The sequence below is a fragment of the Zosterops lateralis genome, assembly GCF_965231275.1.
Source record: "Zosterops lateralis genome assembly, chromosome: 6".
NCBI lineage: Eukaryota > Metazoa > Chordata > Aves > Passeriformes > Zosteropidae > Zosterops > Zosterops lateralis.
The window spans coordinates 54,220,588-54,244,409 of record NC_139761.1 but is presented as its reverse complement, the minus strand read 5'-3'; the positions used below and the strand labels follow the sequence as shown (position 1 = coordinate 54,244,409).

At 42.8% G+C, this 23,822-nt stretch overlaps 2 protein-coding genes across 2 annotated transcripts; both read left to right on the top strand.

The window, feature by feature from the left end:
* Positions 1-1,307: 1,307 nt before the first annotated feature.
* Positions 1,308-16,110, top strand: LOC310910205 (ovochymase-2-like; the record flags this gene model as incomplete). Its single annotated transcript, XM_083862653.1, is given in 13 exon segments — positions 1,308-1,326; positions 1,738-1,844; positions 2,719-2,810; positions 2,955-2,959; positions 3,545-3,712; positions 3,921-3,947; positions 3,950-4,006; positions 4,393-4,539; positions 7,891-7,981; positions 8,092-8,225; positions 8,654-8,794; positions 9,500-9,564; positions 16,078-16,110. Coding segments are annotated over 13 exon segments (1,086 nt in total).
* Positions 16,111-16,344: 234 nt separating this feature from the next.
* LOC310910204 (uncharacterized protein) lies at positions 16,345-23,217 on the top strand (the record flags this gene model as incomplete). The annotated part of the gene is made up of 3 exons (XM_083862652.1): positions 16,345-17,241; positions 18,432-18,466; positions 22,260-23,217. The coding sequence occupies 3 exons, from the start codon at positions 16,345-16,347 to the stop codon at positions 23,215-23,217; spliced, it is 1,890 nt and encodes a 629-aa protein (XP_083718778.1).
* Between the last annotated feature and the right edge of the window lie 605 nt (positions 23,218-23,822).

Here is a 23,822-nt window from a genome sequence, read left to right as displayed (position 1 = left end):
GGCAGTGCTGAAATCAAGAAGCTGTACTGGTTTCCCCCTTTAAGTTATCCATGTGGAAGTTTTCTTTCCATGAGTAATTCCTATGAAACTTCTGCCTGATTCCTTGATGATTCAGAACAAATAATGTTTAATGTGATTTATTATTAAATAAATAAACTGAAATACTTTCAAATTTGCAGCAAGGTCATGATTTATCATGATACCCATGAGGTACAAACAGAACACAGCAGATCCTCCCTTTCCTTGTCTTATATCTTAAAACCCAGAGTATTCCTTTTTAGGAACAATTAATGATAGCAATTGTTCCTGCTTCCTTCATGAAGATTTATTGATTAATAGAAAACAAGAATGGAAACCAGCAGCCTGTAAAGCAGTCAGGAATCTCTTGGGATTAAAAAATAGCAGAGAGGCTTTTAGAGTTTGTCAAAACACAGATAATAAAAGTTTGGTATATTATTAATTAAAAAAATAACTTATCACTTTTAAACTAATTTTGCATAGCAGGATGAAATTATTCAATGCTGAAAGAAAGAAAAAATATATTTTGTGAATCTGATATTTTCATTTATTTATTTATTTATTTGTTCCCATTTGCCAACTACCAAATTCTTTCTGGCAAAACATAAATTAATTTTTTTTCCTCTGTTTCTTCTTCCCCCTGTCCTACTGTCTTTGCACAAGGGGGAAAGGGCATGTGTAGTGATAATTAAGGAAGAATGGGAAAAAAAATCAGATAAATGCACAAGCTCACTTCTATAGAAAGCCTTTTTTATTTAAAAGCTGGTGTAAGTAGCATTGTGTCAGCAGAATTGTGTCACTGTCATCACTTGCATCAGCCATGCTAATCCTGAGGTAACAGCAACCCCCTTTTTTGTAGATGTTGGATTCACTTTGTAAATTGGAAAATTCCACATTTCCCAGACTATTTGTACAAATGTTGATCTTCCATCCTTTGAATGCACCCTCCTATCTGCCAGAACAACGAAATGGTCCATGACTATGCATGGTGTGTTTTTCACAATGGAGAGATTACCAGAGTTTGTGACAAAATCTGTTAGAAATGTGTTTTCAGTGAGTTGTCATTGAAGTTTTCATCTTTAAGGAAAAAAATAAAATTGTCACCAGTGTTAGGTTTGGGAAATGCACCAGAAAGAATTCCTCTTTTGCAATTTGCTGCTGGGCAGAACTGGTTGCTTTGCTTCTGTCTTTCTTAAAATACAACCAAATGAATAATTATCACTGCTGATGATTGTTTCTATGAATATTTTCCTTTAGAAACACACAAAGATTATCAGCTTCACTTAGCAATGGTAAATGATGATAACAGTGAGTAAAGAAGTAAATCTGGCATAGTTATAGATGTCCTGGAGAGATCCAGCCATTGTTTTGTGGTCACCAAAGTCTATTGTGTATTGTGCATTTTGACTCTGTTTGTCAAAAGTATTTTCAGCACGAATGCTGCATATAAAGAGATTTCTGAAACTGATAATGAAACAGTGATTTAATTCCAAAATCATTCCAAAACTTGCTTGAAAGAGAATATCTGCACATATTTTTCTTAGCTCAGTTTAGCTTTAGCCTGGGCAGTTTGTGTTAGGAATTATGAGATCTGTTTCCTGACATGGCAGAGTCTGAACTTTGCACCAGGTCATGCCTTCCAACCCTGTATTACCAAAACAGAAGTAAAACTTGCATCCAGACTGAATCCTGTCTTCTTTCCCCCCTTTTCCCCCTCAGATCATAAGCATGGGCAGAAAGTGCAAGACCACCCTTGGAGTTATTTTGCCCTTTTCACTTGGACTGTTGGGGGAAACCAGGTGAAGGAAGGCTCACATCCATGGCAGCTCTGCACAAGGAAATGTGGTTTTATCTGCAGAACAAAGCCCTGCAGAAGAGAAGGCTTTAGGGTGACCTCCTTGCAGCCTTCCAGTACCTGAATGGAGCCTACAAGAGAGTTGGAGAGGAACTTTTTTCCAGAGCATGGAGTACAGGACCAGAGGGAATGGCTTCAAGCTGAAAAGGGAGTAGGTTTAGATTGGATATTAGGAAAAAAAAATTACTGTAAGGGCAGCGAGGCACAGGTTGCCCAGAGAAGCTGTGGCTGCCCCTCCCTGGAAATGTCCAAGGCCAGGTTGGATGGGGCTCTGAGAAAACTGCTCTACTGGAAGGGCAGGGAGGATTGGACCTTTGAGGTGCCCTCCAACCCAAGCCATTGTTTGATAACATACTGTTGAACTCCAGCCTGCTTTTAAGAAAAGCAATGAAACAGGTAGAGAGGACTCAGAACTCATCCTGCTTCCTGATAAACCTTTGTTTGTGATTTTTATTTTGTTTATCACTCTTTCTGGAAGATGAGTCTGTTGTAAATGGGTGAAACTGCTCAGAAATAGGGAACAGGACACCATTCCAAGTCCCTGACTACTGCCAGGCATCCTTGATTTGCAGTGCTCCCAATATTCTCAACCAACTGCTCATCTTCACAGCCTGGGTACCTCAGGGATTTGTCATTTATTACATTATTCAGCCGAGGGGAGAACAGCAAGGTTTAGGATCTCTCAGGCTCAGGGATTTTGGGAATACCATGGAAGTTTTCATGTTGGGAATGTGTGACTCCTCAGAGAGCAGCACCTGGGTGTGCTCTCCCCATTCTTCCCAAAAGGCAATCAGAGCAGACATGGAGATTTTCTTTATTGGGAGAGTCTTCTTTAAATGCTGCAGGTTTCCCTAAAGAGAAGGCAAAAGCATTTCTGTGGAGGCACCATTGTTTCTGCTCAGTGGGTGGCCACAGCAGCTCACTGCACCCTGGACAGGTATGGATGGGATATTTCAGGAGCAGGCTGCAGGTGCAAGAAAACATGGATTAGAAACGTGTGTGTGTTGTAGCATCTCTTTGTGGTGCTTACTTACAGCTGCTGCTCTTCTATTTCTAATCATTATTTTCTGTGTTTCAACAGAAAGGGTGAAAAACTCCTTTGAACATCTCAAAATAATTAATAAATAAATTTACAGAGATTGGCAAAGATTTTGGGAGTCTATGTAAAAAAAAATCATTTGAAGCAGAATAAGAAGTTTATATTCATCGCTTTTGTGTTCCCTTGCTGCATACCTGATCTAGTACCAGGAGCCCAAAGGCAGGATTCACTGTGGTTTTATGTTGTTGTTTTTTTTTTAATAAACTCAGGGTCCTAGAGAAATTACCTTATTTATTCTGCAATTTCTATGTCCAAATCTTCCCTCCTCCTTCAGAAAGCAATGTGGCTAAACAATTTTAAACACAGTAAGAGGACCTGGTTCCTTAGTGGAACACCAAATCATGGTCAAGTCTGTAGCAAAAGGATTTTTCTTCTCAGTCTTCTTCATCTCCCAATTCCTGCTACAGGGGTTACTCAGCTCTTGCATCTTACAATGCATCTTAAGTGCTCTAGAATCTAAGATGAAAGGTATTGGGTATCAGAAGTAATAACTCCTCTCTTTAAAAGCAACTCTGTTTTTCCCTTTGACGTTGAAGATTGTGTAGCTGAACTTTAGTTTTTCTGTTCCACAGGAACCTACTGCACTCCTTGCATGTCCCTGCAGGAGAGCACCGAGCAGACATTGCCTGTCAAACATGTCATGCAGCACCCCAAGTTTCACCCCAGGACCCCAATGAACTATGACATTGCCCTTCTGAAGCTGAATGGCACCTTCAACTTCAGCAAGGCCAGAGTTATCTGTGATCTTTTTCTCCATGAAGAAAATGTTATTGTTCTTTGCATGCAGAAGATAAATGGTCAATATGAGATTAATTTTACAGATTCCACAAAAATAACATTTTTACTTTTTAAAAAAAACCCTCCAACACTTATAAAGGAAGCTTTTTGTAATTGTTCTTTCACATACTTACCAAAAAGATTCATGTCCCTGTGTGGAAGGTTTGTCAGTTTTGCCAGCATATCTTCCTCACCCAGGTGAAAATTTGAAGCAGGATATATCTGCACTGGTTGTGGCTGGGGCCATTTAAAGGAAAGTAAGCCACTTTTTTTTTTTTTTTTTTTTTTTTTTTTTTTTTTTTTTTTTTTTTTTTTTTTTTCCTGAAACTAAGAGCTTGATTGCACAGGTCAGAGCCAGAGCAAAAGTAACCTTCAACTGGCCTTAAGAACTGTAATCTCAAAATGGGATTTTGCTTCTAACCTGTGAATTACTTCAAAATGGGTAATCACAAAATTTAGACCTGCATTTGAATTTTGAAACACTTTAGAATTTTTTTCAAGTAAAACCACTTATATACAAAAAAATTGTATGCTTGTGGCCGTAACATGGTTTGCAGCAAGTTTCCAACTGATTTTTGTGGTGTATTAACAGTGACATTGTTTACCTTTCAGCTTTTCTTATGAACACTGATTTGTGTTTCAGATGGACTGCTCCCTCAGGTCTTGTATGGAATCAACCACCCAATCCTAAACAACAGAGAGTGTTCAAGAGCACTGTCAGCTTTAAAGAAACCCATCCAAGGTGACACCATAATGTGTGCTGGATTTCCAGATGGAGGAAGAGATGCCTGCTGAACACAGGGCCCTGTGTGCTTAGGAGTGTTTCTCAGGAGCTCTGTGTGCCAAAGTAAACAAATTCACTGTAAACTGGCAGGTTTTGATGGATGGATTCTTTCAAAAGTTCCCTATGGAGCAATGCACTTAATGACTTAGTGATTCTACATTAATTATTGGATGTAGGACGGGTTCCTGAGAGCAATTTTGCAATGTGTACCCCAGTGCAATAATGCTTAGGGGCTTTCTAACTTCAGAACACTTGATAAATGAATTAATGCTGGAAGATCCTGAGGATGAAAGTAGAAAGAATTGGATTACAGGAAGGAAAGGAAGTGGGATAAAGGTTAAGTGATTGTTCCTCACTCCTTTTTTACATGCTCAAGCACACCAGAGATGCGCTCATGGGGGAATTAATCTGTCTCTCCCCTTCTTGACAATCCTGACTAAACACCCTAAAAACACCTATGTCTTCACAGCTCTTTTAAAAATGACTGTCCTCTTTGTTGCAGGTTTTTAGGAAGGCACAAAAGAGACCTCAATAAACTCCTTAAGGTTTGCTCAGCTGCACAAGCTCTGGCTCCTGGGATTTTGCTTTTTTCCAGGGAGACTCTGGGAGTCTCCTTTGGTGTCGAGGCAAGCACAGGACCTGGACCCTGCTGGTGTCATCTCCTGGGGGATGGGATGTGCCCATGGTTGGGAAAGGAACCAGAAGAAGAAACATTACAACAGAGGATCTCAGCTGCTTTTTATCTCTTTTTTTTTTTTTTTTTTTTTTTTTTTTTTTTTTTTTTTTTTTTTGCCAGAGTCAGGATTAAATATTTCAAGACAATGTTTCTTGTTTGGACTCAGATGTTTATTAATTCTTATCTATATTACAGTCTCACAAACTGTGAGTTCTACAGCACTTGTAGCTAACAAACTAAAAATGGATCCATCTCTCTCCCTCTACAAGGCCTTTTAAGGTTAAACTGTCCAACTAAGAAATGACACCTCAATTATTTTTACTTTTAACCCAATAGCCAATGTTACTGTGGCCTGCAACGTGGACTTTTCTATCAAACTGCAAAATACCACCCAGACCCATGAAGAAGAAGGTGAAAAAGGACTATTCTCCACCCTAAAACCTCCATCTTGCTTTATACATATATTACTATATTCTAAAACCTTAAACTCTTAAGTTTTCCACTGTGTGATATCACACACTTCTATTCAAACTACACACCCACAATCCCAGTGATGTCATTCAATTTTGGAAGCCCCTTCCAAGGCCTCAGGTGAAATGCAGTGTTTGCTTGGGAGTCAGTGGCTGTCAGCAGAGAAAGTCTGAAATTCTCAGTGCCCAGGGTTCCAACAGATCCCCAGGAATATTCACAGACCTCAGTGTGGGGCTGTCCTGGGTTCAGGAGAATGTGACTGCTGGGAATTCAGTCTCCCCAGTAATGCCTCCCTCACTTGTGGCAAATCCTTTATCTCAGAACATTTTATTTAATTTTATCTTTTTCTCAGGATACAGTGCTTATATGATTTCCTGTCAAAGCACTGCAGCATTTCACAATCCTTGAAGTGTGTGGTAGTGACTGGCAGTTGTCAAAACCAAACTGAGAGCATTGTAAATGTTTGCTTCTCTTCCACTTTGCCTCCTACTTGGACTCTTCCTTTTTTTTTTTTTTTTTTTTTTTTTTTTTTTTTTTTTTTTTTTTTTTTAAGAATGATCCTTCCATGCAGCTAGCCAGTTAGCATGTTTATTGGTATTTTTTCCTCTTTTTTTAGTGGAAATTCACCCGTTTAAAGTATCAGAGATTCCATGTGCACTTCTTTGAAGTCACTTGTCATTTTTCTCAACTAAAACATGTTGGATCAGACATCTGACAACATGGGGACAAGTCATGCTCAGAGTGCTTTTGTCCACTCTTCTCAAAAGGATGTGAATTCCCTCTGTGGTGGGGAACAGTGTGTGACCATCAGGAACCACTGCCAAAGTCATGGAGCTGGAGATATAAATGGCAGGGGTTAACTTTACTGAGAGTAATAAGAAGCTGAATTGATATTTTCTTCTTGTTTGGGCTAATTTTGTTAAAGGGTTTTGGAAGCTGTGTTAAAACTTACACAGAGAACTGAAAAAACTGAGGGAGGGTTATTTAAGAGGTTTAGTCAATGAGAGGAAAAAGAAAATTTCCTATTAGAAACCATCTTCAACTGGTGATTCAAAGAAGGAACCCCCATAATGCGTCAGAGAAAAATGAAAGGGGTTTAGCTTCTGAAAAAGTGCTGCTCAGACTGAACAGTGGCCTGTCAAAGGATGGGTCATTCTGGTAGTGGCTATTCCAGAACTGTTCATTCTAACATCAGCATTGCCTGAACTTGGAATTTTGTTTTGATTCCAAGCCCCAGTTTATTGTAGACACTGTGTCCCTGAAAACCAGTGGGACTTGCCTCTGTGCCAGCTGTATGAAGCTTCACATGGACAAAAGTAAATTGTGAATAGGAAACTACAGTAATTTATTCTTCTTTTTCCACTCCCTTCCCTCTCCCTCCTTTATTAGACCTGAATGTAAAAAGCTCCAGGTGAGCACACTACTCTTCCCCAGTATCTTGTGTCTGTGATAGAGCACAAAAAGCTGGCTCCCAAAGTAGTTGTTAACATAATTGATAAAGGAAAAAAACTTTTTGAAAATATTTTTGCAAGTTTTTACTGGTCTTCCCAGGATGCTGCAAGGGAAATAATCTAATAAGTACTTGACTCCTTAAATTCGTCTGTGTTTACATAATTGTTGATAAATGCTGCTCTCACTGGGTTACCTTGCAAGCAGAAGGAAGGGCAAGAGGAGATGATTTTTGTGGTGGTGTGTTTCTGCTGACACTTGGCTGAAGAGGAAAGCTTCTGCTTCTTCTATTAAAGTCATTTTTAACAGCACATCGAACTGTTGCAAAAGTCTCCTGCTGTAACATAACCAAAGGCATTATTACAGATGGGCTGCCATGAACACTTTTGTTATGCTCTGGGGTATCTGTTGTTCCTCACAGAAAATTATTTGTACTGAAACCTTCATGTAGCCAAGAGTTTCTTTAAGAGTTTCTTCTAAAAACAAGCACTGCCATTCTTACAAAAAAAAAGGGAGAGCCCCTTGGCAGGGCTTCATTCTTGCTCCCAGATGATGGGGTTTAAAGCTGATTTACCCTAATTCCAAACAAAAGAGAGAAGAGAGAAGACACAGCATCAGTCTGCCAGCAGAAACAAAGTGCAGCTCTCACTGTCAGCAATCTTGTCTCACAATATCCTCCAGATGTTTTTAAAGATTTTTGGTGGACCAGCTGATTGCATATGTGTCAAACCTAATTCCTTCCATTGTGTTTTAACCCACAGCATTTTGTAGTGTTCAGGATGGCAAACTCTGCAACAGCAAAAGGGAATTACATTTTCCTGGAAGGCCTGAACAGTTCTATCAAAACCACCAGTGAGCAGAGAAAATGAAGTCTTCCCCCAGAGAATATTTCCCATATAAATGTAGATTTTGGGGTGGGTTTGCTTGCATTTTTGTGAGTGGGAACTGTTTTCTTATTCCAGATTCTGTATATGGACTCTATTTGTGCCAGAAGGGAATTACACATATCCTTGTTTCTCCCACTGTGATGTAGAGCCAGAAATGTTCTGTGGGTCTGATTCCTTATCAGTCTATCCAAAAGATGACAGACTGGTGGGTGAGTTTTTGTCCCCTTGTTCTTTGAAACAATGATTCATGTTTAAGATCTATAACCTGTCAGAGCACTCTTTATTCTAACAGCAAGTGCACCCAGTGAGGATGTGGTAGTTGGTTGTTCCACTTGCATTTGCTTGATTGATACATTGAGACATGGGATCTGAAATAAAAGAATAAGTGATGGGAGATGAAGAGATCAGAAAATGCCTGGTAGAGGATGATATCACACTTCTGGTGTCAATGATTTTCAATTTTTAATAGTGTGAATCTATTTGAGCTAACGGATTTATAAGGAAAGTAGAGGGATGAATAGGAAATTTCTTGTTCATCCTAAAAATTTTATAGCTTAGTATTAAAAATGGTACATGCAAGATTTCTCAAGTAACTGAAGGCTTTAAGCAGTGATTATTCTCTGATGTTATGTTCCAGGGAAATTCTGTGGAGGAGATCTTCCATTACCTAATTTGATTGGCTCCAATAGCATAAGGCTGAAATTGGTTTCTGACTACAAGGATTATGGAACTGGTTTTTCCATTACCTCCAAAACTCTTACACCAGACATTCTTCCTGGTAAGTTTAAGCAAAGTAATGGGCCTGCCTACACTCTTGGGTGGGGACCTGGAAAAAAAATGTTAGGGGAAAATAAACCAGAGGAGGCTCCTGTGGTATTTCTATGTGGATGATGCTTTCATGGGGGGCCTTGAGGGAGGCAGCTGAGGCTAAAACACATAATGGAGAATTGTGTTTGGTTTTGCTGTGCACAGCAATTCACCATCCCTGAGGATGGGCCCGAGGGCCACCTGGTGAATCTTAATCAAACTCCTGATGTTCCTGTTCTGGCAGCATTTCCAGCTCGTTCTTTCTTTTCCATTTTTGTCTGCTTGGATTTCAAGATGCTTTTCAGAAAAAAAAAATATTTATTTGCAATAATCAATGTGGATAAAACTGCATGAAGGAATGGGAAGAGAGTGTAGTGACTTCCTAGACAGTTTGGTGTCTAATGTATGGTAACCTAATCACAGAAAAATACTGCTTTAGACAGTCTTGATTCCTTCCATCAGTAAGAAAAAGCAGCAGCTACTCCTAAGTGTTTGGTTTAATATAGATAGAGAAAGTAAGCAGTTGTGTTCATCACAGCACATCTTGGAGAAATGATGGTTTCTTATTTTCCCCAGGAGTCACACCTGAAGGCTCTGAAGGAGAGTGTGCAGCTTTGCCTGTCTTCTATTCTGTGGAATGAGCCTCCCACAATGAATCCAATCTCTTCAAAACCAGCTGAGAAGCTGACCTCCTCAAATACAAAGGGCTCCAAAGATCCATTTCAAGAGACAAGCACCAAGGTATGAATTCTCTCTTGAGTGGGTGTCCTGGTTTAGGGCAAATTTGGGAGAAAAACTCCAAATGGGGCCCCTCTGGAGAGGAAATCCAAACACCCTCCCCCAGTTGGTCTGGGGAAAAAAATCTCCTTAGAGAAAAGTGGAAAAACTATTTATTTAACAAACAAAGTACCCACAAGCACAAAAAAAAAAAATGAATAGCATGAAACAATAAAACTTCTGGCTGTTCTGAAGAGAGATGGCAAAATCGAGAAAGTCCTTGCTGTGGGTGTAGCTCAGCTGACTCAGTCTCTTATCAGTCCCTTTGGCACTGGAAAATGCCACCCTGGGCCCTGGTGGGCCAGAGGTGGAACTCCCAGTGATCCTCTGGGTTTTCAGTCAAGAGCAGATTTAAACAGCCCCAAGAAAAAGAGAAAAAAAAGAGTCCGGGGAACTTCTCTGCCTCAGCTAGCTAAAAGCTAACTAAAAGCACAGGAGAGCTCTGTCCCGCTGTCTGTCCATGCTGCAGACAACACAGTCCAGGGCAGAATGTGGAGGAGTCAGAGCAGTCTCTGAAAACAAACTTGGCACTTCTCTTTTCTCCCCCTTTGCTCTCAGAACCAGTCTTAAAGGTACAGACATAATATCCAATGTAAACAGAACAGACAATGGGGGTATAACATCATAAAGTCACCCTAGGACACACATCAGACAGAAAAAAATATCCAGAAGCTCTTTTTTCCCAGTTGAGCCTACTGGGATATTCAGGGCTTTTTTTTTTTTTTTTTTTAGATAAACCATCATGGAAATCCTGAAAAAGCAAAGAAAACACTTTCAGAGGCAGTCAAGGGAAGGGGAGCTGGGATGAGCCCGATGCCAAGGGCCTGGGCTCCCTATGGAACAGCACTTCAGTTTTCCAGTCAAGGGCTTTTCCTGGCCCCCTGAGGCACAGGGTGATCCACACATCTGTCCCTCCCTTATTTCTCACACACTCACAGAATGAGGTCCTGCTCTTTTTGCCCTCCCTCAGGGGCTGCATCCTGAGGGATGTTCCCAGTTTTCTGCAGACCAGGGATCATTTTCTAATGTCCCCAGGAAGTTACTGGAGCCAACCCATTCCTGAGTACAGAGCTCAGGACAAGAGAACAACAAAGATTTTTGTGCTCACCACCTTAGATTTTCTTTTTCCATGATGACTCCTGCTCTTCCCATCTCAAAAGGTTCCTTTGTCTTTGTTTCAGCCTCAGAAGACTCTGTGAGAAAATTTCACACTCCCAATTCAAGACTCCAGATCCAGAGGGTTATCCATGAAGGTGGAACAGTACTAGTATTCCAGTAGATTTCTTCCACGTCCTTACAGATCACCTCAAATTTATCCCCAACATTCTCCCTTCATCCACTTGCAACTCCCTTTGTTTACCTTATGATGCCTATTCCTTCCCTTATGGATCACCTCAAAGCACCAAAGCTCGCAGCTGGGTGTGAGAAATTATTTTAATCCCGATCCTGTGACTCCATCTCTGGGCTGGAAGTCACCAGCACCTCCCAGTTGGTCCCAACTGCTTTCCAGACAGATGGAGCCCATTCCCTACTCCCACTGAACCCTGTCCAGCCAATCCTGCAGCCTGGACCTGCTCATCTCACAGCTGGATCTGTCCAGCCTGAACCATTCTGGGATTCTGCTGACATCATCTCCAGAAGGAGCTGTGAGGAACAGGATACAAACTCTTCCTAACACCCAGGAGAAAAGCATCCACCACTTGCCACCATCTCTGGGATGGATGACCTTATCCAGGACATTTTCATCTCCAATAAGCCCAGACGAGAAACTGGAATGGGGGAAAACATGGATCAGAGGAAAACTTGGACTGGATTTTTTCTGGACATTGGCTCAGGGGAAAACCCAACCCAAACTTTTCCCAGACCCCAGATAAGGAAAAAATCTGCAGCAGATTTTGCCTATACACAGGACTGGGGGAAAACCCAAAGCAGTTTTCTCTGGAAATCCATATCAGGGAAAACATGAAGTGGATCATAGTCAGAATATGGACTAGGGGAAAACCCAGACCAGATTTTATCCAGACACTAGATCAAGGAAAAACCCAAACTGAATTTTGCCTGGAGTTTGGATTGGGGAAAACCTGAACTGGATCACCCTAGTACCCGGGGATGGGGAAAAACCAGGACCAGATCACAACTGGAATCTAGAAAGGGAAAATCCTAGATCAAATCACACCTAGATTCTCAAATTAGGGGAAAATGGGTTCACAACCAGAATCTGAATCTGGGAAAAACCCAGACCAAATTGTGCTGGGAATCTGAAATGGAAGAAAACCCAGACAAGACCCTGTCTGCAAATCCAGAATAGTGAAAAGGTTGCTCTAATTGTGGGGTTTTTTTCAGATCTTTTTGGTCCTGCATTAGTGTTTTTTACACGTTTTGTGTCAATTTCCAGCCTTGGTTACAGATTCTTATGGAGCTGGTAGAGGGTTTTGCTCCTAATGTGAGAGAGGATTGCCCTGGGAATCTTCTCTACAAAACAAGAGTTTGCTGAGTCTCTGAATTTTTACAGGTATGAGGAATGCTGGTACTCTCAGGGAGGACTTGGGGTGTGTTGGGAAAGGGAGGCACAGATGCTTTCCTACCTTAATTTCTCCAGCCTTTATTTCCTTGTTGTGTGTGATTCTGGCTGGGGTCAGTGTTTGAGACAGGAGCTGGAATGCTCTGCTCCCTTTCCAGGACCTGCTGCTGGTCCTGCATCTCTACTTGGGGTAGGATTGTGGGTGTGTTTTTGACATTTCAGCCTCCTCCTGAGGGGTGGAAGTTACAAACTGAAACCTTTGTAGGTAAAGATGTCAGAGCACTGTGATGTGGTTGAAGCTGGTCTCTGTGTGATGCCAAAATCGTGCATCAGCCTTTCACTTGAAAAAAAAAAAAAAAAGATGGGAAAAATCAATCCTTTGTGGTTTCTCTTCTTTGCTGAGTTATGTAACAAGTTCAATGGTAAAATTTCTTTGGAACTCACTGTCAAGTACATAAGAGTAATTATGGAAAGTAGGAGGCAGCTTGTGGGAAATGTGAATTATTTTGTCTAGCTTAAGCTTTCCTAACCTTAAGGCACTCAGGCAGCCCCTGGCTCCATGTTTTATGTGTTTGGTTGATGAGTATCTTTCTACTAGACAGTCTCCTTTAGCAGCTAATTCCCTCTGATAAAGGCTTGTTAGGAATTGCTTCAGCTGTGGTAGATTAAAATCCATAGAGGCTGCTGCATTTAGCTCCTTCATTGCTTGTAGAGTACTTAGAAAATGTAATGTCATTTTTCTTCTTGTTTTAGGAGAAGTAGGTAAGAGAGCTGTTATCATGATGTGTAGTGGAAAAGGTGACCCAGATTTTGCTTGTTGTCAATAATCTCCTTCCCTTTTAAAATAACTTATTAAAGCTCCTGTATAAGTCAGTACTAGGGAATGTAGGAATTTCCTGCTCAGGGAAGTGTTGGTGAAAAGACATTTGTGATGATACCCTTAGGATGTCTGGAGTGCCAAAACTTTGTTGTGTTTGCATTTTCCTTCTCTGTGGCTCACAGGCACTGAGCCCTGGTTGGCTTTGTGGTTTCTGTGCCTGAGATTCCCAGATCTCTGCCTCTGAAGCCTGGCTGTATCAAGGAAGGGGTAATGATGAGTTCTTTAGGGATGGGCAGGGCTGTGACTGGCCTGCCAGAAGGGAGGATGGTGCCTGCAGCTGGTGGAACACAGGAGCTGCCCAGGCTTCCCTCTGCTGCCTGGGTTCTGCTTTTGCTCTGAGCTTCTCTGAGGACTTTTTTGAGCTTTTCTGATCTGATCACTAGTGTATTAAATAATAGTGGATTCTCCAGAAATATGTCCAGCAGGGTCTTCCCTCTGAGCTGAAGGGCAAAATTCAACTGAAGTGAAAAGAATTTTTCCTGAGGGAAAGGTGCATTTGTAGATTTAACAAGGGCTGAGTCTTCTTGGCAGGTGTGTTATTTGTAAGGGCAATTTCTAGTCCAGGGAACAGTGATTTCAGTGTCTTGCCCACACCTGGGGGTCAAGTACTGATGTTGCACAAGGGATGTACTTGACACAGTATTCCCAGGCTGTGATGGAAATCAAGGTCAAGCAGTCAGGTTTTTCAAGGCAGTGAATCCATGGATCTCTGTGCTGGACAGAAGTAACTGTCTTTTAGATTATTGTGCAGGTGAAAGGTTTGAGAAATCACTCAGCCTTTTCATTGTTTTGCTGTGTTTCACTAAGAAAAACCTGTGTTGTTTTCTCCATAATTCCATGAAGCAATAGATCTGATATACTGGGGAGAAGGGTTCTGTCTTTCTAGTGGGACTGGTTCCTGCTTTTTTAAAATAGATTGGTTGGAATATTCATGACAAAGCATGTTTAGAAGAGGAGGAGGTTGCCTGGATTTTTGGCATGGGGATGGGGCAGCACAGGGAAAAATCCAGGATTTTCCTGGACTTCTCAGAATGACATTGGTTGTTAGATATATTGTAGGCTGGAAGCTTGGAATGTCACCCATAACACAAAATTATCCAAATCTTTGAAAGATCAGTACTGGAAATGACGTTGTTCCTTGCTTGGGTAGGGAATTTCCCTCAGTGTTTGGAGGGTGGATTCCTACAAACCCATGGGACCCATCCAAGAATCCTTAAAGAGCTGCTGATGTCATCAAAAAACCTCTCTCAGTTTTTTGTACTGTCTTGGAGAGGTTCCAGCTGACTGGAAGTTGTTCCAGTTCTCAAGAAGGGCAGGAAGGAGAACTCTGGAAACTACAGACCTGTCAGTTTCACTTTAATAACTTTCCTGGGAAAGTTATGGAGAAGGTGATTCTGGGAGCTATTGAAAAACACTTGGAGGACAACACAGTCACCTGTCACAGCCAGCACAGCTTTGTGAGGGGAAAGTCCTGCTTATCAAAGGTGATTTCCTTTTATGACAAGGTAACCCACTGGGGCTGCCTGACCTTGAGTCCTGGGGCAGTTCTGGGCACCATAATATAAGGAAGACATTAAACTATTAGAGAGTGTCCAAAAGAAGGCAACAAAGACGGTGAACTTGATGATCCTTGTGGATCCCTTCCAACTCAGCATATTCTGTGATTTTCTTGGATTCTTGCAGCCAAATTTCATAGAATCTTGGAATGGTTTGGGTTGGAAAGGACCTTAAAATTCATCTTGTCCCACCCCCCTGCCATGGGCAAGGGCACCTTCTACTAGACTGGATTGCTCCAGCCTGACCTTGAACACTTCCAGGGATGGGACAGGTGAGCTGTTGTTTGGGTCTGAGGAGTTTATAATGAGTAGAAAGATGGTTCATCATCTCTGGTGACTGGAACTGCTGATGGATACTGGCTCCCATGGGATTGTGCCCCACCAGTGAGATTCCCTTCAGCTCACTGGTGTGATATGGCCAAACATGGCATTTGTAGAGCTGAAAATCTGCAAAAAATGCTCAGAAAATTTGACACAACAGGTGGTGTTTTGCACTGTGTTTGCTCTGGGATGTCCCCAAAGCCCTGTGGTTTACTCAAGGTGAGATTATCTCCTCTGTGTAATCACCTCCAAACTCAGAAGCTCAGAGAAGAGATAATAACCTGCTTTGGGCTTTGTCACTCTCCTGGGGTTCCAAGAGCCTCTAAATCCCCAAATTACGTGGGGAAAGGTCTTTGCTGCCAGTGGTATATTTTTAAATTCACCTGCAGAGCACCTTGATATCCTCCTTGAAGAGCATCAGGAGGGAAGCAGAGGGAGTGCAGAGATGTACGGGAGGATCATCCTGGAGAACCACGAGCAAGGACAGCGTGTGCTGAGCCAGCCATCTCCTGTTGTTTTCTCTTGCAAAGAAGAAACAGCTTCAGTCTTCATCTCAGCTCATGCCTGGAGGCTCCTGTGCTCTAGTTCCTTGTACTGTGGGCTTAGCATCAAATCTGGGTGATCTGCAGCAGGTGCATGGTGAGGACATCCTGTTGGAACACTTCCTCTGGGTACTTCTCACTGACCACAAGAGGCTCAATGGATGAGGACTGGCAGCTTTCCTGTAAGGAGCATTTATGGATCTTGCTATTGCTGATATAAAGCATGTCCAAAAGGTGATTTTAATTTTTTTTCCCCCTCAAAATAAATATTTTCACAAGGAGATTGTTCAGCTTTGGGTGTTGAATGTTTTTGTTTGAAGACTGCAGGAATAGGGTAAAGAGATGGAAAAGTCTTTTAGAACTAAACCAGTGCATCAGGAGGGAGGGGAGACTTCATAGTCAGGAAGTTTTGGCTGCCCCTTCTCTGGAAGCGTTCAAGACCACACTGGATGGGGCTTGGATTAAGCTGGTCTAGTGGAAGGTGTCCCTGCCCCTGGCAGGGGGTGCAACAAGATTCAATGAGATTCAAGGTCCCTTCCAACCCAAACCCTTCCAGGATTCTATAGAGAAGATAGACAAAGCAGATGCCAACACAAGGATGAATAATCAATTCTGTGCTGTCTTTTACAGCTTTTATTTGGTTTCTCTGTGTTTCAGGTTGTGCTGGATTATTTCAAAGTCCCAGACTGAACACACACAGGAGATGAAAGGCAGCACCAAGGTAAAGCTCCTCAGGATTGTGGAACCTACGGCTTCTCCCTACCCATGCCATGACTTCCACCTAGCACTGTCTAATCAGTCTGTGCCTAAACTCTTGCTTTAGATCTTGTAGGATTGTCTCCAAGCAGATCCCACTGAAAGAGGGTTTTCCAGCTGGAAGAAACTGCCAGCAAGGAGTTCACACAGACAACATACTTTGAAGGAATGCCAGGAAGCAATTGCACCCCAGCAACTGAGTTCATCTTGGCAGGATTCACCGACGACCCAGCAACTCGGGCCACCCTCTTCCTGCTGTTCCTGCTCACCTACCTTGTCACCATCCTGGGGAACTTGGGGATGATCACCTTGATCAGAGCCAGCCCCCTGCTCCACTCCCCCATGTATTATTTCCTGGGCAACCTGGCTTTTGTGAACCTCTGTACTTCCACCATCATCACTCCCAGGATACTGGTTGGGGTTTTGCTGGGGAAGAAGGGGATGGCCTATGCTGGGTGCATGGCTCAGGTGTTCACTTTTGGCCTGTTTCTGGTCACTGAGTGCTTCCTCCTGGCTTCGATGGCCTATGACCGATATGTGGCCATCTGCCACCCGCTGCTCTACCCCCTTGTCATGTCCCCAAAGCGCTGCTCCAGCCTGGTGACCGGCTCCTACCTCCTGGGGCTGGCCAACGGCGTGGGGCAGACCATCAGCATGTCCAGCTTGTTCTTCTGCAGCTCCAGCACCCTCGATCTGTTCTTCTGTGACATTTCCCTGCTGATCTCGCTCTCCACCTCTGACACCACGCTCAGCCTTGTCATCCTGAGGACTTGTTCATCTTTGCTCGGTGTCACCAGCATGCTGGTGGTCCTGGTGTCCTATGTAGCCATCATCTCCACCATCCTGAGAATCAGCTCAGCTGAGGGCAAGTGCAAAGCCTTCTCCACCTGTGCCTCCCACCTCACCACTGTTAGCACCTTCTACGGGGCATTGATTTTCATGTACTTAATCCCCAGGTCAGACACCTCCAGGGGAGGAGATAAATGGGCTGCTGTGCTCTACACTGTGGTGACCCCCATGCTGAACCCCTTCATCTACAGCCTGAGGAACCAGGAGGTGAAGGAGGTTTGGAGGAGACTCAGGAAAATAAAATGAGCTTGGATGTTTGAACTTTGTGGCCAGATACAATGGAGATGTGGGTGACACCCTGGGATTTTTCTGAAATATGTCAGAGGGACATTTTTGAGGCCCTCTGCACTTTTATTTAGATGATGTGCTGGCTGATGTAATATCAGCTGAAAATAGTAATTTCACTCCAATGTTGGTGTTTGGATGAGACTTCGAGCAATCTGGTCTAGTGGAAGGTGTCTGCCCATAGCAGGAGGCTGGAACTGAATTAGCTTTGAGGGTCCTTCCAACCCATATCATTCCAGAATTCTGTGACATATTTGGTCTAAATGTTTTGGTGCACAAGCATTGCATATGTGAAAAAGCCCAAAACCACTAATCAGTGCATTATCTCATCCTATGCCAGATCCATGGTGAAATTCAGAGTGATGGAGCTCTCCTAGAGACATGGAATAACTTGGGATGGAGGACAAGCTCCTCAGTTGGATTGGACCAAGGTAGTTTGATTATTTATTGATGACACACAACTCACAGATACTCAGGATCATTGAGCTGAATCCTTTGTTCCTTTATTATTAGTGGTTGTTTAGAATAGAGATTCAGCAAGGTAGAGGCCTTGTCAAGCCTCTAAGGGGGAGAATGATGCCTTAAGTTTTAGCTTTCATATTTTCCAGATTCTGTACTGCATTACTGCATTATATAATAATTCTGAACTTCATATAAAGTGTTAGCAAGTTCTCCTCACAGTTCAGTCACACAAAACAATCCTTCTCCAGCCACAGAACCAAGGACACCATTGCAGCTTCAGGCCCAAAAAGAGCAAACAACTGCAAATTGAGGAGAGCAGACTGGGAGGATGTGACTTCATAACCTGAAGCTGTAATTGGACAATTGACCCCAACATGTAAATGGACCAAAATCTGTAAAAGTGTGAAAACTTGGGACCCACTGTCCATCTTGGGTGTAGCCTCAGCCAGGCTCCTGTACTACCCAAGGTGTATCCTTTGAAGGCCTTTTTAATAAATATCTACTTCATTCTTTACTCTGTCTGGTCTTTGTTCTAGGTAGCCTTTTAAGGCATCACCAGAGCTTACTGATAATTCCCTGATTACTATTCAGCCCAGCTGCCTGGATCAATCCCCCTGAGCTGTTCCTCTGTTATCAGCTGTGCTGACACCCTGTGGCAGGGAGCCCTGGAGGTCCTCAACTCACACATCTCCAGGTGTGGAGACAATATCCTCAAGTTGCACCAGGGGAGGTTTCAGTTGGGTAGAGAGAAAATTCCTTCATGGAAAGGGCTGTCCAGCCATGGATCAGGCTGCCCAGGGCAGTGGTAGAGTCCCCATCCCTGGAGGGATTTAAAAGGCATGTGGATGTGGCACCTGGGGGCATGGATTTGTGATGGTGTTGGCACTGCTGTGGGAAAGGGTGGATCTGATGATCCTATGGAAGGCTTTTCCAACCTAACCAATTCCATAACTCTGATCAAGACCATGAACTGGGACCTCTTTGTGTAACTTCTGCTGTTCTCCCCCTCTTCTGCTCCTCCCTGCCACCCTCAGGACATTGTTTAATTTAGGTGCAGAAAAGAGTGTACATTTCTTCTTTAAATAGGACTAAAGATTATTTTAAATGTTTCACTTAACACATAACCCTCCCCCCCATAATTACTAATTTAATAAAACACTAATGCATTTAAAACATAAGCCCCAGAGCAACTTTTCTTGCTCTGGGGCCTTATAACAATTTTTTGGCAATAAAATATTGAGTATTTAAAAAGTATTTGAAAAATATTCAATATTTGAATAACAGTTTGAGAAACCATTCAATTACTTTTTCCAGCTGGTCTTGCCTTGGCCATCACCTGACCTTTAAACAGGAACATGAGCCCTTAGTGAATTAAACTCCGAGTCTGTGGCCATGGCACTGTCACTGTGCTCATTGTGGCTTCGTGCTGGAGCTGCTGCTCTCAAAACCAAAAGATTTTGGCTCATTGTGCAAGTGAGAATTGTGGAAATGAGGGTGAAATGTGTCCAACATCTATGGGAACAGCATCTGACCATGAAAGGAACGGGAGCCACAGCATGGGAAGGAGGTGGAACATCCAGCATTGATGTTTCCTCCTGATGGACACACCCCCCTGAGGGGTCATCCTGTGTCCCTGCCCATGGCAGGGCATTGGGATGAGATGAGCTTTAAGGTCCTTTCCAACCCCAGCCATTCCAGGATTCTCTGGCTGGTGCACTTTACTTCTGGGGAGTCTCCTGAGAACATTTTGAAGCACACATTTCAAAATGGCTTTTCAAGATGAGCTTTCCTGGTCAAAAATGGGCAGATGGGAACCAGATAAGCTTGGAAAGGGGAAAATGCTAAGCATTGCCCATGGAGAATAATTGTCCCAGATACTGGGACAGGAGAGCAGCTATGGAGGTTGTGGTGGCCACCAAGATGGAGATGGGCCATAGATACCTCCTGGGTGTAAGGACATCCCCCAGCAGCTGCAGAAAAGCATTGACAGCCACTCAAGTGACTTCCTCTGACTCAGAGCTGGAGGAACTGGGGAAAAAAGCTTCTTTGGGAGCGTGAGGGGAGAAGAGAAATACGGAATTAGAGAAGAATTTAAAAACCTTTCAAATTCAAGCCTTTAGCAAAAATCCTTGTTTTGGTGTTTCCTCTTGAGAGGGTTGTGTTCACAAATGACATCGCTCAGGCTCTGAGAGCATCAATTCTGATGTGCTGAGGGCATCCCATCCCCAAAACTCCAGGGAGAAACCTCAGGATGGATCCCAGGGCCTCTGGGGAAGGCTCATTCTGTGTTCAGATGCCTCAGAGACCCTGTGGTAATTGGTCGCATGGGGATGGGGTAAAAACTTAAATATTCCAGCCACGTCAGAGGGTGGAAACGGAAAACTTCCTGGTTTGGGGCAGGGAGATGGAGCTTGTGGACTCCAGCTCAAGGACCTGTGAGTATCTTATTAATCAGAGAGGGTGAAATTTTAAGTGGTTTTGAGACAGTTTTTTGCTGGGTGGGGAAAATGGTCCTTCCAAGGGTTTGCAGAAGCAGGAGCCTCTCCATGAAGGTTTTTATGGAATATAATAGGAAATTGTGATGGTCCTTCCTGATGGCAAAGCATGTACTCCAGTACATCTGAACCTTCATTCCTAACTCAAATTTTGGATGAATATTCCTCATATCAGCAGAATTAGGAGGCACACTCTGGGCAAATTGACTGAAGGGTCAATCTGAGCCTAAAAGTCTTAAATTCAGCTCATCATTATCACCAGAAAATGTAAAAATAAAATGCAGCAGGAACATTCCTTCAGAATTTTCCTTTCATCCTGATTGGCAATTGCAACACTTCTCCAGACCCTGGGCTGTCTCTCAATCCCTGAATCTCAATTTCTTACACCAGTTCTTTTTAATTCCCTGTGATTCCAGGAAATTATTTATTTATTCTAAGACATAAATGTAAATATATATATAATTACATATCATATTAAAATTTTAAATATATATAATTACATATAACATATAAAATAAAGTTACATATCAGGAAAATATTTGTGTGTTAAGTAATTATATCTGTAACTGTATATATAAAATAAACATCTATATTAACTTTATTTCTATATTTAAATGTTCATATATTTAATTATATATAGAGAATGGGAAATAAATCCTCGAGCTGCCTTTTAACTTCCTGAAATTAATTGAGTTGATTTACCTATTTGTGTTTATTTATCAGCGCAGGTCTCCTTAAGAAGCTCCTTCCAAAGTCATCCATTCCCAAAGGAAATTTCCTCCTCCAGGGCTGGGCATTGACAAACCCCTTGGTGTTCCTGTGAATGAAGACTACAAACAGCAGTGGTTTTGGTCAAGTTTTGATGTTCTTTGTGAGGGTAAATTATTCCTGTCTTCCACACTAATACTGGAAAAAATCCAGGTTTGTTTCTCCCTGGATATTTTGGTCTGAGAGGTAAAATCTGATAAGAAAAAAGGGTCCCGAGATGTGAGGAAACAGGTGAGTTTTACCCAAAATAAGTCTGCAAGTTGATCTGTTTTGCAAGGAGAGGGCTTGAGGTGAGAGCCTGTTCTCATGACAGACAATCATCTAAGCTCAAGGTCTCTGAGGTGAAACCAGGAATTTATCATGGTTTAGGTGGGAAGAGACTTTATGGATCCTCTAGAGATGATCCACAGGCAGGAACCCCTTGCACTAGCCCAGGAGTTTCCAACCCCTATCCCACCTGGCCTTGAAGATCAATCATTTCATAGCAGCACTACCTGGATTATTTTCCACATTATATATATTTATTTCTACTTATTTGAACTGTATTATCAGCATCTTACTCCCTGCAGTTAATCACGACATCACAACATTTTTGGGGCCTACAGACATTTAAAACCCTTTTCTTTCTCCACTCCTCACAGGAATGACACAAGTATCATCATATTTAAAGAGGTTTTTAATACAAACATCTTGTTTGAACCACAATTTCCGTTTCACGGGAAGGAAGGGAAGAAATTTGTTTTATTTTAATTTGTTCTGACTCTCATAAAGAAAATTTTAAAGATGTCCTGATCTCTCACCAGTGCTTTGTCTGTTTTGGATCTTCTAAGCCAATGCAGCTTGGGGTTGTTTTTTGAGTGGTTTTCATTGTTTTCAATTTGTTTTTCAAATTCATAAAGGTTTCTAAAGTCAGGTTAAATTACCTGGGTTAATACTTGGAATCTGATGAGTAACAACCCCCTTAATTCCTTCAGGAGGTAGAGTAAACCTTCCACAGTGCAAAATGGTTTATCAAACCAAATCAGTGGCTAAACCAGACTAAAACCATTTAAAAAAAACCTCAGTAGTGAACTTTGACTACTTTAAAATGTATTTTGAACCAAACAGTAAATTCTGCAGTTCCTGCATCTCCAGGCTGTGTTTGCTGATAAAAATACTGTCATTTTTAACATGTTTGTGCAGCAAACAGGAATATCCTGACTCTGCATCTCGGCTTTCCTGCAGCGCCTACAGCAGGATGGCAGCCAAAAGAAATGGAACCCACGGTGCCCACTTTGTCCTCTTGGGATTCTCTGAGCAGGGCAACATCCAGGTTGTCCTCTTTGTGGTGTTCCTGGTGATGTATGTGGTCACCCTGCTGGGCAATGTGGGGCTGCTGGTGTCGGTCCGGCTGGTCGCCCAGCTCCACACCCCCATGTACTTCTTCCTGAGCAGCCTGTCCTTCCTAGACCTCTGCTATTCCTCCTGCATCGCTCCCAGGCTGCTCCGGGATCTCCTGGATGAGGACAAGCTCATTTCCCACGCCGCGTGCCTCACGCAGTTCTATTTCTACGTGGCCTTCGCCACCACCGAGTGCTACCTCCTGGCTGCCATGGCCTACGACCGCTACGTGGCCATCTGCCGCCCGCTGCTCTACTCCCTCTCCATGTCCCGAGGGATCTGCATGCTCCTGGTGTCTGGCTCGTGCCTGGTTGGGCTCTCCAACGCCGCCCTCCACACGGGCCTGGCGCTCCGGCTCAGCTTCTGTGGCCCCAATGCCATCGACCACTTCTACTGCGAGGGGCCGCCGCTCTTCGCCCTCTCCTGCACAGATCCCACGCCCAATGAGCTGGGGATGTTCCTCATGGTGGGTTTCCACCTGGCCACCACCATCCTGGCCATCCTCCTCTCCTACGCCTCCATCCTGGCCGCCGTCCTGGGCACGCGCTCGGCCGCGGGGAAGCGCAGGGCATTCTCCACCTGCGCCTCCCACCTGGCTGTCGTGGTGCTCTTCTACGGATCCCTGGTGTCCATGTACTCCCGGCACAGCTCCAGGAGCTCCAGGGAGAGAGACAAGGTGGCCTCTGTGTTCTACACCATGGTGACGCCCATGCTGAACCCCTTCATCTACAGCCTGAGGAACCAGGAGGTGAAGGCCGGGCTCTGGAGACTGATGGGGAGGAAACATTCAGCTGAAAAATAGTATTTCCTTTTTTATTTGTGTTTGCTGTCTGGTATTTTAGTTTCAGAAATTTCAGCCCTTCTCGGCCACTTATAGAGCTTGAGGACCAGCGACTCTTCATATATTCTGATTACAGCTACTTGGGACAATTTCCTTCTTTTAGGGGGGAAAAAAAAAGAAACTTTTCTCCGTATGTGTGATTGAGACACTCTGGATGTTTAGACATCAGGATATCCCAGAAAATGTAAAAATAAAATGCAGCAGGAGAGTTTCTAAAGTGTTCTCCTTTCTTCTCAATTACCACTTGCAGCACTTCTCCAAATCCTGAGCTGTTTCCCAATCCCTGAATCTCCATTTTTTACACTGGTTCTTTTTACTTCCCTATGATGCCAAGAAGCCAATTATATATTTAAAGGGCAAATTTATATATATTTAAAATTTTATATATATTAAGAAAAAAAGATAAAGAAATTCTGTAAAAAAATATAGATGTTCTTTCTTTATATACATAAATATATATATTAAGATCTTTATAAATATAAATTTATATATATAATTATATATATATATAAAGAAGTGGGACATAAACCCTCAGGCTTCCATTAAACTTCTTGGAAGTGATGGTG